Genomic DNA, 12,646 nt, shown 5'->3' with positions numbered 1-12,646 from the left:
GAAAAATCACCCTGCAAAAGTTACTAAAATAGAATTCACAATTTTTCTTCCGTGATTTTCTGGATGTTTGCAGATTAACATTTTTGTAAGCATGGAACGTGGTATATCGTCCATGAGCTTTACCAGTGGTAATCTTGGTCAAGAATTGAAATTTTGGAAACAGAAGTTCACAACCTATCTCAAAGCAACAGAAATTATTAAAAAGGAGGAATCGACAAAAATGTGCTCAACTTTTGACCTTGATGGGAGATGAAGGTATTCGAATTTATAACACATTCACATATGAAGATGATGTAGAGGAAACTTTAGAATTGCTTTTTAACAAGTTTGATGAATATTTTAATCCAAAAACTAACCTTACTTATGAGAGATATAAATTTTTATCATATCGGCAGAAAGAAGGCCAAACTATAGAACAATTTATAATTGAATTGAAAAACTTTTCATTATCATGTGAAAATCTTTAATAAAAGACTTGTTGGTATGCGAATTGAAATGCGATAAATTAAGAAAACAGCTGTTTGATAAAGATTGCAAGACTCTACAGGAAGCAGTCAGCTTTTGTGTGAGTTCTGAGTCCACAAAAGAGCAGAATCGCCACATAACTAGGAGACAACAATGGAGATGTAGATACTGTCAGCAAGAAGTTCCGAACAATCAAGGGCGAGGCATTTTTCCAACCAGACGAGATCTGTTCCGTCCAGTAAGCACAGTGCGAGAAGTTTGCAGCAAAACCAGCCATGTCGTAATTGTGGTCGAGTGCATGGGTATCTACAATGTCCGGCGTACCAAGTTAAGTGCAGAAAATGTTTAGGTTTTAATCATTTTTCTCATTTATGCTTAAGATTTTCTAATTACAGTAATAATATTAATAAAAAATCATCCTTTCAGCAGAAACAAAATGCTAACTTTAAAAAAAACAGCAATTTTAAAAAAGGGTTCACACGGTTGAACAAAACTCTTCTTTAAGTGAAGGTGAGATAGTAAGAATTTTTTACTTTTAGACATCATCGAATAAAGCTTTTCTATTAATCCTGAGCTAGGACAGTCTGGGACAATAGGGACAGTCTGTGAGGATTCTTGGGTGACGAACCTTGAGATCAATGACAGGGCAAACATATCATTTAAGATAGATACTGGGGCAATGGCAAACGTAATACCTGTGAGCATACTAAATAAAATCAATCTTAACATTTCAAAAAAACAAATGTAAAACTAAGCTCGTATACAAAAAATAATTTACCAATTTTGGGTCAGGGTTTTCTAAAATGTAAATCGAATAATAAGATTCGCAACCTTTTATTTTATGTAGCAGACATTAATAGCATACCAATTTTAGGTTTGAAAGATTGTTTAGAACTGCAACTTATAAAAAAAATTCAATCAATAGATGATTTTTCTAATAATTTAAATCTCAATCAAATTTTAAATAAATACAAATATATTTTTCCTGGAATAGGTTGTCTAGAAGGGGAATATCATATAGAACTTAAAGGGATTGCTATACCTACGGCTTGTCCTGCTAGAAAAATTCCGATAGCTTTGACTAAAAAATTAAAACATACTTTAAATGAATTAGAAAAAGGAAAAATCATAAAAAAGGTAACTGAGTGTACTGATTGGGTAAATCCCATAATAATTGTTAAAAAACCTAATGGAAATCTTCGCATTTGCTTGGATCCTTCTCGATTAAATCAATTTTTAAGGAAACCAACCTTTCATTTGCCTACTTGGGATGAAATAGCATCAAAAATGCATGGTTCTAGATATTTTAGTACTTTAGATGCAACTCAGGGGTTTCTCCAGATACAATTAGATAAAGAAAGCTCTAAGCTTTGCACGTTTGCGACACCTTTTGGTAGATATTCTTTCCGGAGATTACCCTATGGTCTTTCATGTTCATCTGAGGTATATCAGAACGCATGCAAGAAATTTTTGGAGACATGGAAGGCTGTGCAGTTTTTATAGATGACGTTATCTGCTTTAGTAACTCAATTTCTGGTCATAATTTAATTCTGGAAAAAAATTTAAAGCGTGCTTCACAACATAACATTCGTTTTAACAAAGAAAAATGTAAAATTCTATGTAAAAAAGTCTCCTATATGGGACATGAACTAAGTGAGCGTGGCATAGAAGTAGATAGATCTAAGATTCATGCCATTTTAGACATGCCAAGTCCAGGAAATATCAAAGATCTTCAACGTTTTTTGGGCATGGTCACATATATAGCTCGCTTTGTAGATGGTTTGTCTGAAAAAAAACTTAATTTTGCGTTCTTTACTGAAAAAAGATGTAACTTTTCAATGGTCGGATGAACATGAGAGAGCATTTCAAAACTTAAAGTCAACTTTGACAAAAACAGCTTGTTTGCAATTTTTTGACACTAGCCAACTTACGACTATTTCTGTGAATGCTTCTCAGAGTGGAATGGCGGCCGCTTTGATGCAAAATAGGAGACCATGTGCTCATGCACCGAGAGCATTAACAGAAACTCAGTCACACGTTACTCACAAATTGAAAAAGAATTATTAGCTTGTTGGTTTGGTGCTACACGTTTTTATCAGTATGTTTTTGGCAAAAAGTTCATAATTGAAACAGACCATAAGCCTTTAATTTCAATTATTAAAAAACCTTTGTATCTTACTCCACCAAGATTACAAAGAATGCTCATGCAGTTAAAAAAATATGATTTTGACCTTATCTATAAACCAGACAAAAAACTCATTGTGGCAATTGAGTCGAGCTTTCAATTCCAAAACTAACTTTAATGAAAGTGTTGATTTTGATATTGAGTCACAAATTTGTGCTGTTGAGCTTTCCCTTAATATTACTGATGAGAAAAAACAGCAAATTCGAAAGTTGACCCTTGAGGATCCAGAACTTTGTTTAATAAAAAAACCTTTTGGAGAAAGGGTGGCCCAAAAGCATCAGAAGCTGTCCGGAAAGTGTCAAGTTCTATTACAGATTTAAAGAAGAAATTTCTTGTATTGATCAACTCATTTTTAAGGGCCATAAATTAATTGTTCCTCAAGCTCTACGTAAAGAAATTTTGCAAAAACTTCATCATAGCCACTTACGTTATAAAAAATGTTTGGATATGGCTAACTTGTCATTTTTCTGGCCAGGGATGCAAAAACAAATTGAAGACATGATAACATCTTGCAGTGCATGTCACATGTATCAGAGATCTCAGAGTTCCGAACCTTTGAGGCCTCACAACATTCCCAGATTACCTTGGCAAAAGGTAGCTGCAGATATTTTTTAATTTCAATCAGAATGTTACCTCTTAATTGTCGATTACTATTCAAACTTTGTGGAAGTTGTGAATTTGAATCAAAATTTAACCTCTCAAAATTTAATTAATAAATTCAGATCAATTTTTTTACGTTTTGGTATTCCCAAAATTTTAATAACAGATAATGCAAGCAATTTTTTAGCTTAGAATTTAAGAATTTTTCAAAAAATTGGGTGTTTCAACATGTTACTTCTTCTCCTTTGTATCCTCAGTCAAATGGACAAGTCGAAAGGACGGTACAATCTGTTAAAAATTTACTTAAAAAGTGCTTTTTCAATAAGGAAGATCCATATTTAGCTTTACTAAACTTTCAAAATACACCTTTGGATGGTGAGAACTCTCCAGCAAATGCTGTTATGAATCGAAACTTAAGATCTGTAATTCCAGAGATAAATAATAAATTTTCAAAAAATTTCAACAAGAAAAAATTCAATTCTCACATAACAAAAAACCAGCAGAATCAAAAAAAATATTATGACAAAAATAAACAAGCTTTAGCACCTTTAAAAAACAACTCTTTAGTAAAAGTTCAAATAAAGCCAAAAACACCATGGCAAAATGGTAAAATTTTAAGAAAAGTAGCTTTTAGATCTTATTTAGTACAGCTGGAGAATGGTTCTATTTTTAGACGTAACAGAAAATTCTTAAAAGAGCTCAAAACATCCAAAGATTTTCTATCTCGAAGCTTGAGAGAGCCGAGGAGTTTTCCTGATTTGTTTTCGGAAAATAATTTTCATAATAATAGATATTTTTTGAGAATAGTCAATAATTCAAACAACAATGAAAAGTCCATTTCTGAAGATGCAAAAAATTCTCCTAGACAGAATGATTCAAATAGAGAATATATACAGGCTGATCCTGGTGTAAGCAACAACTCTGGTAGCAACTTAAATGTAAATAGCTGTAGTGACAATGACAGTCTTGTGAGCTGTAGTTCTAATTCTTTTTTAAATTCTAGTTTTATAAATTCCAACTCTGACAAAGAAAAAACTCTAAAAAGTGTAAATAACTCTTTTGACAACCATCAATTGGAAAATGTAGAGAATAAAAAATTTTTAGATGATGCTGGTTTAACAAATAAAGGAATTGACGAAAATAATTTATTGTTAAACTTCTAAGCAAACTAAATTTTTCTTTAAATACTTCAAAGAAGGGGAAGAGAGTACTAGTCATAGAACTAGATCTGGACGAAGTGTGAAAATTCCACAGAAACTTAAAAATATATATATATATATATATATATATATATATATATATATATATATATATATATATATATATTTGCTTATACAACTTTTGTACTCTCACTTTACATAAAGTGAGAACTTCTTTTTTTTTATCAACTTTAAACTCACCTCACACAAGGTAAAATCATTATTTTAATTTCACGGTTGGTCCAAATGAAATTCAATTTGTCTTTATACATATAAGGAATTATATTTTGTCAATGTAATAAATTTACGGTTTAACTTTAACTTTTACTAATTAACTATAATTAGTATTTAACATCAATTTAAGCACTTTTAAATGATTTTACAAAAATCAAAAAACCAATTTTAAATGTAAAATAAAATGCAGCTATGAATTTGTCTGTCTATAGTTTTGTCCATATATGTAAATTGACCATAAAAATGATAGAATATTGTGATATTAGATATAAGGTACCGATAACAATAAAATTAAATCAGTTTCCAACTTATTTATTATGTTTTCAGCATACATTTTGACTTGTAAACTCTATTTGTAGAAAGTTACACTTTTAAAATTTTATTGTAAAAAGGGGGATGCCACAAGGTCTTATTGTGTCTTATTGTATCAATCCCATATACTGTGATGGCTTTATATTTGTTTTATACTATGCTGTACTTTTGGATCACATGATCTAAGGAAACTATGTAAAATAAAAGTACTTTGTTACCGGGTTGCGCTACGACCAGACGTGTTCTTTATTAACCTGTCTCCTCTAAATAAAATAGAAGTTAAACAACAAAATAAACAATGTGTATAGGCCACTTTAAAATGGAAAATAATATACGGGCATGTATACGATCGTTACGCCACGTAGTGCCACTTTCGTAAACTAAAAAAAATATACTTTTCCCATATGGCGAGCTCGAAGCTCACAGAAAGGCAAACTAAAACGAATCAGAGAGATATACTGGATACTGAGTGAATCGTGTAAATTTGGTTTATTTATAATCCATGGTAACCGAGCTATTGGGCAAATCTATTTTGCGTCCGATAATCTAGTCTTTGATGCAATTAATTTCAACAAATTTTATGTAAAAATAACAATGGGCAACCCTGCTGAAAGTAGTTCATAATAGAATTCGAAACACGACTAACTAATAATGACAAATACCTATTTTAACAGCTTTTTATACTATATAGTTGTGGTTTATACAATGGATGATGTAGCGCCATCTTAGAACCAGGTGATTCGTTAAGTAATCGGCTTGATTATATACGTGTGGATAATTCTCTGCTGCGAAAGAAATCTATATATTCTTCGGGATTGTGACAGTTTGACACACGATTTGACATTTTGTTGGACAATTGTAAAATGGTAATGGCGGAAAGTAGTTGGACAATAACAATAAGTAAAAAAGAAAACGCAAGGAAAGCGTTTAATGTGTGTGCATTTTTTCGATTGTAAAAGTTACATCGGATATCGTGTTTTGATCGAACTGTTTTATCAACAACAACGCATTCATCTCCAACCGCATTTAAATTTACATTTGTGATGATTGTATACTTTGTGTACTCTAGTTGTTAAAAAAAGCTTTCCGTAAAAGAAAAGTGACTGAAACCAAACTCTTCCAAATCTTCGTTATGCCTGAAACCAGCTCACAACTTAACAGATAGCTATGGCAAATTTGAACTTTACTAGAAGTATTGGAGGTAGCAGCCTCGGAAGACCGAGTGTGAGTTTCGGTAGTAACTCTATGTCTGGGCATGTTACTCCAGTGTTCGGCCAAAGACCACCATCTGAAAGAAGAACTATTCCTTCACTAGGGTAAAGATTTTTTAATTGAAATTCCTATAAGTGTGGTAGAAGTAATGAAAATTTTAAATAATTTTGATACCCCATACCAAATATTTTACTTATTTTCATGAACAAAGTAGTATATTTAATTCATGTAGAATTTTTAAACCCCATAGCCTTTTTTGGGAGGTCAATAAAAAAGATTTATTCTAGGTATCTGAGATTAACTTACATTGCTAAAATTGAATCTGAAGTAATAAAGTAGGCTAGGAACAGTTTCGACTCTAATGTATTTAGTTCTGTGGGCTGGTTTAAGTCTTCTGTATGAAAACTTGTGTAAAAATGATTTGAATCAAATATTTAACAACAAAAACGAGAAAATAGAAAGCTGGAAACTTCTAGGACCTATGATTCCTAAACAATGCAGTAGATATATTGTATTCCTTTAAGTGTTCAATGCTTGTATGATATATTTTGGAGACCTTATTTATTTAAAATGAACAGATAATTATTAAGGTTACTAGGGTCAAAATAGACACTTGAATTTGGTAATGTTCCCCAACACAGCTATCACACTAGTGTTAAAACTATATTCAATTAGTTTTGGTTAGTCTTGTGCCATAGAATCCTAATGTTTCGTTTGTTCAGTACTAGTTAAATATTAGATCAGTCTAACTTGTTTTAGGACCTAGTTGCACATGTGCTAGGCTCCAAGTTGTGTTTGTGCTGTCAAAAAGCAAACTCAAACTTTTTACCAGCAAAATTAAATTATACTTAATATAATTTGCCAAAGTCAATAATGGCCATAATAGTATCAAAAATTGTATCTAGTTCTCTGTGTCATATGTCATTAAAATCAGTTTTATTTTAAGTTTCTAATGTCCTTCTCATATTTTTTATGGCGAGAGTTGAACAATTGGAAAATGAAACTGTTATTGCAAAGGCACAGTATCTTTCCAATTACAGTGAAAGAAAATCACTCTCAAAATGTTTATATTAACTTTTAGAAATAGCAACCAAATGGGTAACATGAACAGTCTTGGGGGTTATAGTTCCTTTAATTCAGTATTTGGATCGGGTGATGCTAACACACCTTCTCTGTTGGACTTGAGTGAGTTTCCATCCCTGACAAATCGAAGTTCAGGAGATGTTCCCCAGCCTAGTCCTATGCCTGGAGGAAAACCGTATGTTGGAATGGTAAAGCAGGTACACGCAACTTATATAGTTTTTGAAAGTTGTGTGGTCCTTTGTTAAAAAACAACTAGAAAGTTTGATTAATTGTAAATGATAGCTATGAGTCCCACAACATAAATTACTATGGTTTCAGTGTAAAAAGGCACAAAAATGCAATAGCTACTTTAAGACTTATTTTTAGCCAACGTCTGAGACTAGTGAATTTACTATGTCAAATGAAGACTTTCCTGCACTGCCAGGTACCCATAATCATGTTGAGGGCGCTTCACCAACAAGTGCTTCTACAGATAAAAATGGACAAGGTGTGAATACCGAGAGCAATTCAAGTTCTAGGGATGGTGATAAAAATGGTTCCAAACAAGGTAGTTATTTATAGTCATAGTACTGCTTTCTTATACCTTCTTATTATTCTTATTGTTTTTTCAAATTAGGAATCCAGACATCTCCAGATGGTCGTGTCACCAATATACCTGCCAGCATGGTTTCAGATCAGTTTGGAATAGTAGGTTTATTAACTTTTATTCGAGCTGCTGAAACTGACCCTAATTTGGTGTCCCTTGCGCTTGGTCAAGATTTAACAACTCTTGGTCTGAATCTCAACTCTCCAGATAACTTGTATCCATCTTTTGGAGGACCTTGGGCTGAACATCCCTGTCGTCCTCAGGACATTGATTTTCATGTACCCCCTGAGTACCTCATTAATCATGCCATCAGGTAAGTTATGTACGATTTGAATTACAAAATGATTAACAGTGTTACTGTGAGATATTCCTGTTAAAGTTGTATATTTGCTATTATCGTCAATATGCTTTTGAAAGTAAAATATTACCAGAAGTGTTGGGGGAAATAAAAAAATTTTTCTGTAGCAATTGCTCTCATTCCCTTTTATTGTGACTAGAAATTTTCCATAATTTTAATTAAATTGTTTATAATTACTCCGTTTCATTCTGACATGGTTGCCTCGAGAGATGCCTGTCAAAACAGTTATCACCACACATTTATGATGACATTAATTTTGTGATTTTCTTCATTGCCATCTTGGAAAATTTTCCCACATCGCCGATGCGCAACTTTGCCTATATATACCATGTATATACACAAAGTTTTTCATTTTTCAGGGATAAGCTTGCCGCAATGAAGTTGAGTCGATATAAGGATGATCTCCTTTTTTTTATGTTTTACAACAGTGTAGGCGATGTACTTCAAATTGCGGCAGCTTCGGAATTGTGAGTAATCAATAATAAAAATGACGAAAATAAATTTTTAATTTGAAAAAAGTGAAATGAATGTATAGGGTTTGTCTTAATTTGTTAAGGAAACTATTTGTTGCTAATTGCAGGTATAGTCGAGAGTGGAGGTATCACATGGAGGAGAAAGTGTGGATAACACAAGTTCCTGGTATGGTTCTTATTGAAAAGACTTCATCATATGAAAGAGGCACATATTATTTCTTTGACATCCAAAGTTGGAGAAAGGTGTGTATGTTACAGTTGAGTATGTGTCATGGGTTGCTATATAAAGTTGAAATCCAGAAAGATGATTATAGAGCCATCTACTAACTATTAACTACCAAACTAAGAAACGGTCATACATCACATTATGAAGATAATTAGAGGTAATAAAAAATATATAAACAGAATAAACAGAAGCCCATAACAAGAAAAGCCCATAAAGAAATAACAGATCTACTGCATTTTTTCTACTACAAAACAAAAAACTGTTTTTCGCAAAATAACTATTTCATATTCACCCATTTTACTTAAAGGTATGACATGATGAAATTAATGTTTAAAATATCATTTTCCTTTAAGGTAGGGTACAAACAATAGCAATACTGCAATTATCGAAATAAACGAAAATATTCTAAATACTATCAAATAACAGACTATGATTTTGATAGCAGTTGTTTGTAAAACTAATTATTGCCTGTCCACATCAACACATCACAAGTCCGCGCGAGTCATCACATTAAAGAAGCGATATATCTGGTTGCATGGCATTCATAATATCAAATATATTTTGATGTTTAAAATAGGTATAATATATTAAAATAGTCTAACGCACATAAAATTATAAAATTTTATATATATTTTTTTTAAACTTATAGGCATGAGATATTGAAAATAATAGGCTGCAGAACAAGGACGTTTCCCGTAAGTGAGTTCTGCTCAACTTCTAATAAATTCGTTTTACTCTTTTAAGAAGGATGCATAGGTTTTTTCAGGCAGTTCAGAAATTATACCATAGTTGATGCTTTTTGTATATTGTTTTCTAATCTATTCTTTTTTTTAAGCAGATTTCAGTTACTTTAAATAGAAATTGTATGGCTGTTGTTGTGGAACATGTAATTTTGGTAATATCAGTGCCAAGCTGTTGATTGAAAAACAAAAATACTTCTTCAGCATAAAATAAACGTATGTTTCTGTGGCCTTTTGTTACGTGCCAGTAATTGTATATAATTAAACTATTTATCTTTTCAAAGGCCTATTAAAAAAACACTTTTGATCAAAGGATGTGCTTTTAACTTGGCTGTTGGTACTTCGCCCGTTGATTCAACTGTGCAGGTTATAACTTTCAATTTTGTGTGATTGAAAATAAATCTCAAACGTTAGAAAAAAAACAAATATTTTGACCTCACACACTAATTCTGATTGTAACGACGGCGAAACTGTCTATACGCTTCCGCGAATACTGTTTCTTGTAAGTTGTAGTTTTTCAATATACCTATTATTGTGCATAGTTTTCAAAACAATAAAAATAACTCGATGAAAAACATATAAACTTAAAAGCGACCAGCATTTATCCTCCTTTTCCTGATGGCTCACCGATTGTTTACATTCTTCGTTCGCCTTATTGTAGAGGTCGTTTTTGTTAAGTGGGCTGTACTTTGTTATTAACATTTTTTAAATATTTGTAACGATTGTCTTTCTGAAAAATAATCTGGTGAAATGGTCACCTTTCTGATTTTGCATTTCGTAGAACACAAAAACGCCGTGTTTACATTCAATCCGCCATAGAAAAAAAATCGCAAATACCATTACCTATAATTAAACCATTCTACGCAATCCCCACAGGACCGTATTATTGGTGATAAATCATTAAATTTTTAACGAAACAAAAATATCTTGCTGAAACAATATTTTTTATATGGCTTCCCAAAGGACAGTAACTGTAAAGCTTGAAGCACATTTGTCCACTGCAACTAGATAGTATTCAAAGCAAAAATTTTGAAGGAATAAATAAAGGAATAAAAACTTTAAAAACAAAAACGTTAGTGTGTATGTAGAAGAACGTTACATTTTTAAGTGCGCATATAACATACACACTAAAGTTTTTGAATGAGCATTGATCTAGGCGGATATCAACGTCCCTCTGTGTGGGTCTTTACACAACAAATTGAGAATGCAAAACATTTAGAAAGAAATTAGGCAATAAAATGGAAAAAATAAGATTCAAAGTTGATAAACAATTATAAACATACAAATTTTGTTTTTATAAATGTACTTAAGCGTAAACATTATAAACTTTCCCTAATTTCGATATTAATTTTTGTCCTTCACACTATATGATCTGTTTGCGTAGGTAGATACTAAATTCGCCCTTAAATTAAATGAATATGCGAACCTATTTTTTTGATGAAATCGTGAAACCTGACGATTTTTAAGAGATTAAATTTTTATGCTTTTATCTAGGCCTGCCTGGAAAATCAGCTGGTCATAACATTTTAATTTTTTAAATTACTAACCACAAGATGCAAGAAATAATTTGAATGCTGTTGGAACTGATGAGGACAGGTTTTTTTTTTACAACAATCAGTAAATAATTAGTTCATATAGGAATCTGCATCATTGAGAAGAATTCAACCAAGTTCTTCAATCGGTTTATGGTATTCTATATTTTGTGGTATAGGTGGCAAAGGAATTTCATTTGGATTACAGCAAGCTTGAAGGTAGACCAGTCCTGAATACAACGTGAGCTGTTTAGGCTGATTCCATGACCTCCCTATTTTGGGATCCCGCGTATAAATAAATGAAAAATGTATACATTATAATAAAACTTGTTAATTTTTAAGCTTAATTCTGGGCTGCAAAATGGTTGATTTCAATCCAGCTATTTTGCATGTTCAGCTAAGTATGATGAAAAAACATTATATCCAAATTAGATTCAAGTCATTTTATGGATGTATGGATATAAAAAATTTTATCCCTGAAAACAGGTTCTGATGACAAATATTGTTACAGTTATAAATAGTTGACATGAATCCTTGTTTGTTTCTAAAAGTACATTTGCCAAAAACAAATAAGACATGCAATCTCCTTTGGATATAAAGTAATTGGTTTTAAAATTCAAAGAAAACAAAATAATGAAGGATTAAAGTTGTAAATCTATACAGTTTTCATTTCATTTGTATATTGATTTGTACAATATTAATAAATACTTATGGATTTATTTTAAATTTGAGTTAAACAAATACCCCCATCTATAGCATGGTACCTTATAGTATATTATTTGACACGAGCGGAGCGAGTGGTTAATCAACGAGTGACTTAAAAAGTTTACCGAACGTGTTGCATACTGTACTTTTTCTACGACCGTTAGTTTTTGGGTATATTTTCGCAAAACAACACGAATACATTCATGGCCCTCAGAATTGACAAACGTCAACTATCAAGGTATGGAAAATATCTCCGAAAACATCAGGTTGCTTCCAAACCCGTGCGGTAATATCCCGGAAATGTCCAAAGCGGTTCCGATCAGTGGGAAACGAAACTAACGTGGTAAAGTGGCGCTTCCCGGACGCTAGATCGGTGTGTAATTAGACATTTTACAAACGGGAGTAGAAAAATAAGTTTTTTCCACAATGGCTAAAATTAAAAATTTTATGGTGAAAAGCGTATCAAGAAGAGGATGTTGAGCCAGAGTGATTAAATAGTGTATACCTCTTCTTCTTCGCGTGTATACTTCTGCCCTTACTGCAGAGCAGTTTAGAAGAAAAATTATTTTCAGAGAGTTTAGTACTTTTTTCCACTATTCTAAAGTATCCAATTGTGCACTGATCAGGCGTACGCGAGTGTCATTTTAAGAGCTCAGCTCTGCAGTTAATTTATTCGTGTCGTTATGCAAACACGTACCCCAAAAATTAATGATCATAGAAAAAGTGTAGTTAATAA

At 32.0% G+C, this 12,646-nt stretch overlaps 1 protein-coding gene across 1 annotated transcript; it reads left to right on the top strand.

Moving 5' to 3' along the window:
* Nucleotides 1–5,854: 5,854 nt before the first annotated feature.
* Nucleotides 5,855–11,857, top strand: LOC132706950 (CCR4-NOT transcription complex subunit 2). The gene is made up of 7 exons (XM_060678552.1): nt 5,855–6,311; nt 7,289–7,487; nt 7,657–7,837; nt 7,907–8,189; nt 8,594–8,701; nt 8,815–8,950; nt 11,385–11,857. The coding sequence occupies exons 1-7, from the start codon at nt 6,163–6,165 to the stop codon at nt 11,448–11,450; spliced, it is 1,122 nt and encodes a 373-aa protein (XP_060534535.1). The 5' UTR covers nt 5,855–6,162; the 3' UTR covers nt 11,451–11,857.
* The last annotated feature ends 789 nt before the right edge of the window (nt 11,858–12,646 follow it).

This window comes from Cylas formicarius, unplaced genomic scaffold, assembly GCF_029955315.1.
Source record: "Cylas formicarius isolate icCylForm1 unplaced genomic scaffold, icCylForm1.1 PGA_scaffold_10__41_contigs__length_53128322, whole genome shotgun sequence".
NCBI classification, from domain to species: domain Eukaryota; kingdom Metazoa; phylum Arthropoda; class Insecta; order Coleoptera; family Brentidae; genus Cylas; species Cylas formicarius.
The sequence above is the reverse complement of the archived record's forward strand: the minus strand, read 5'-3'. Positions and strand labels throughout refer to the sequence as shown.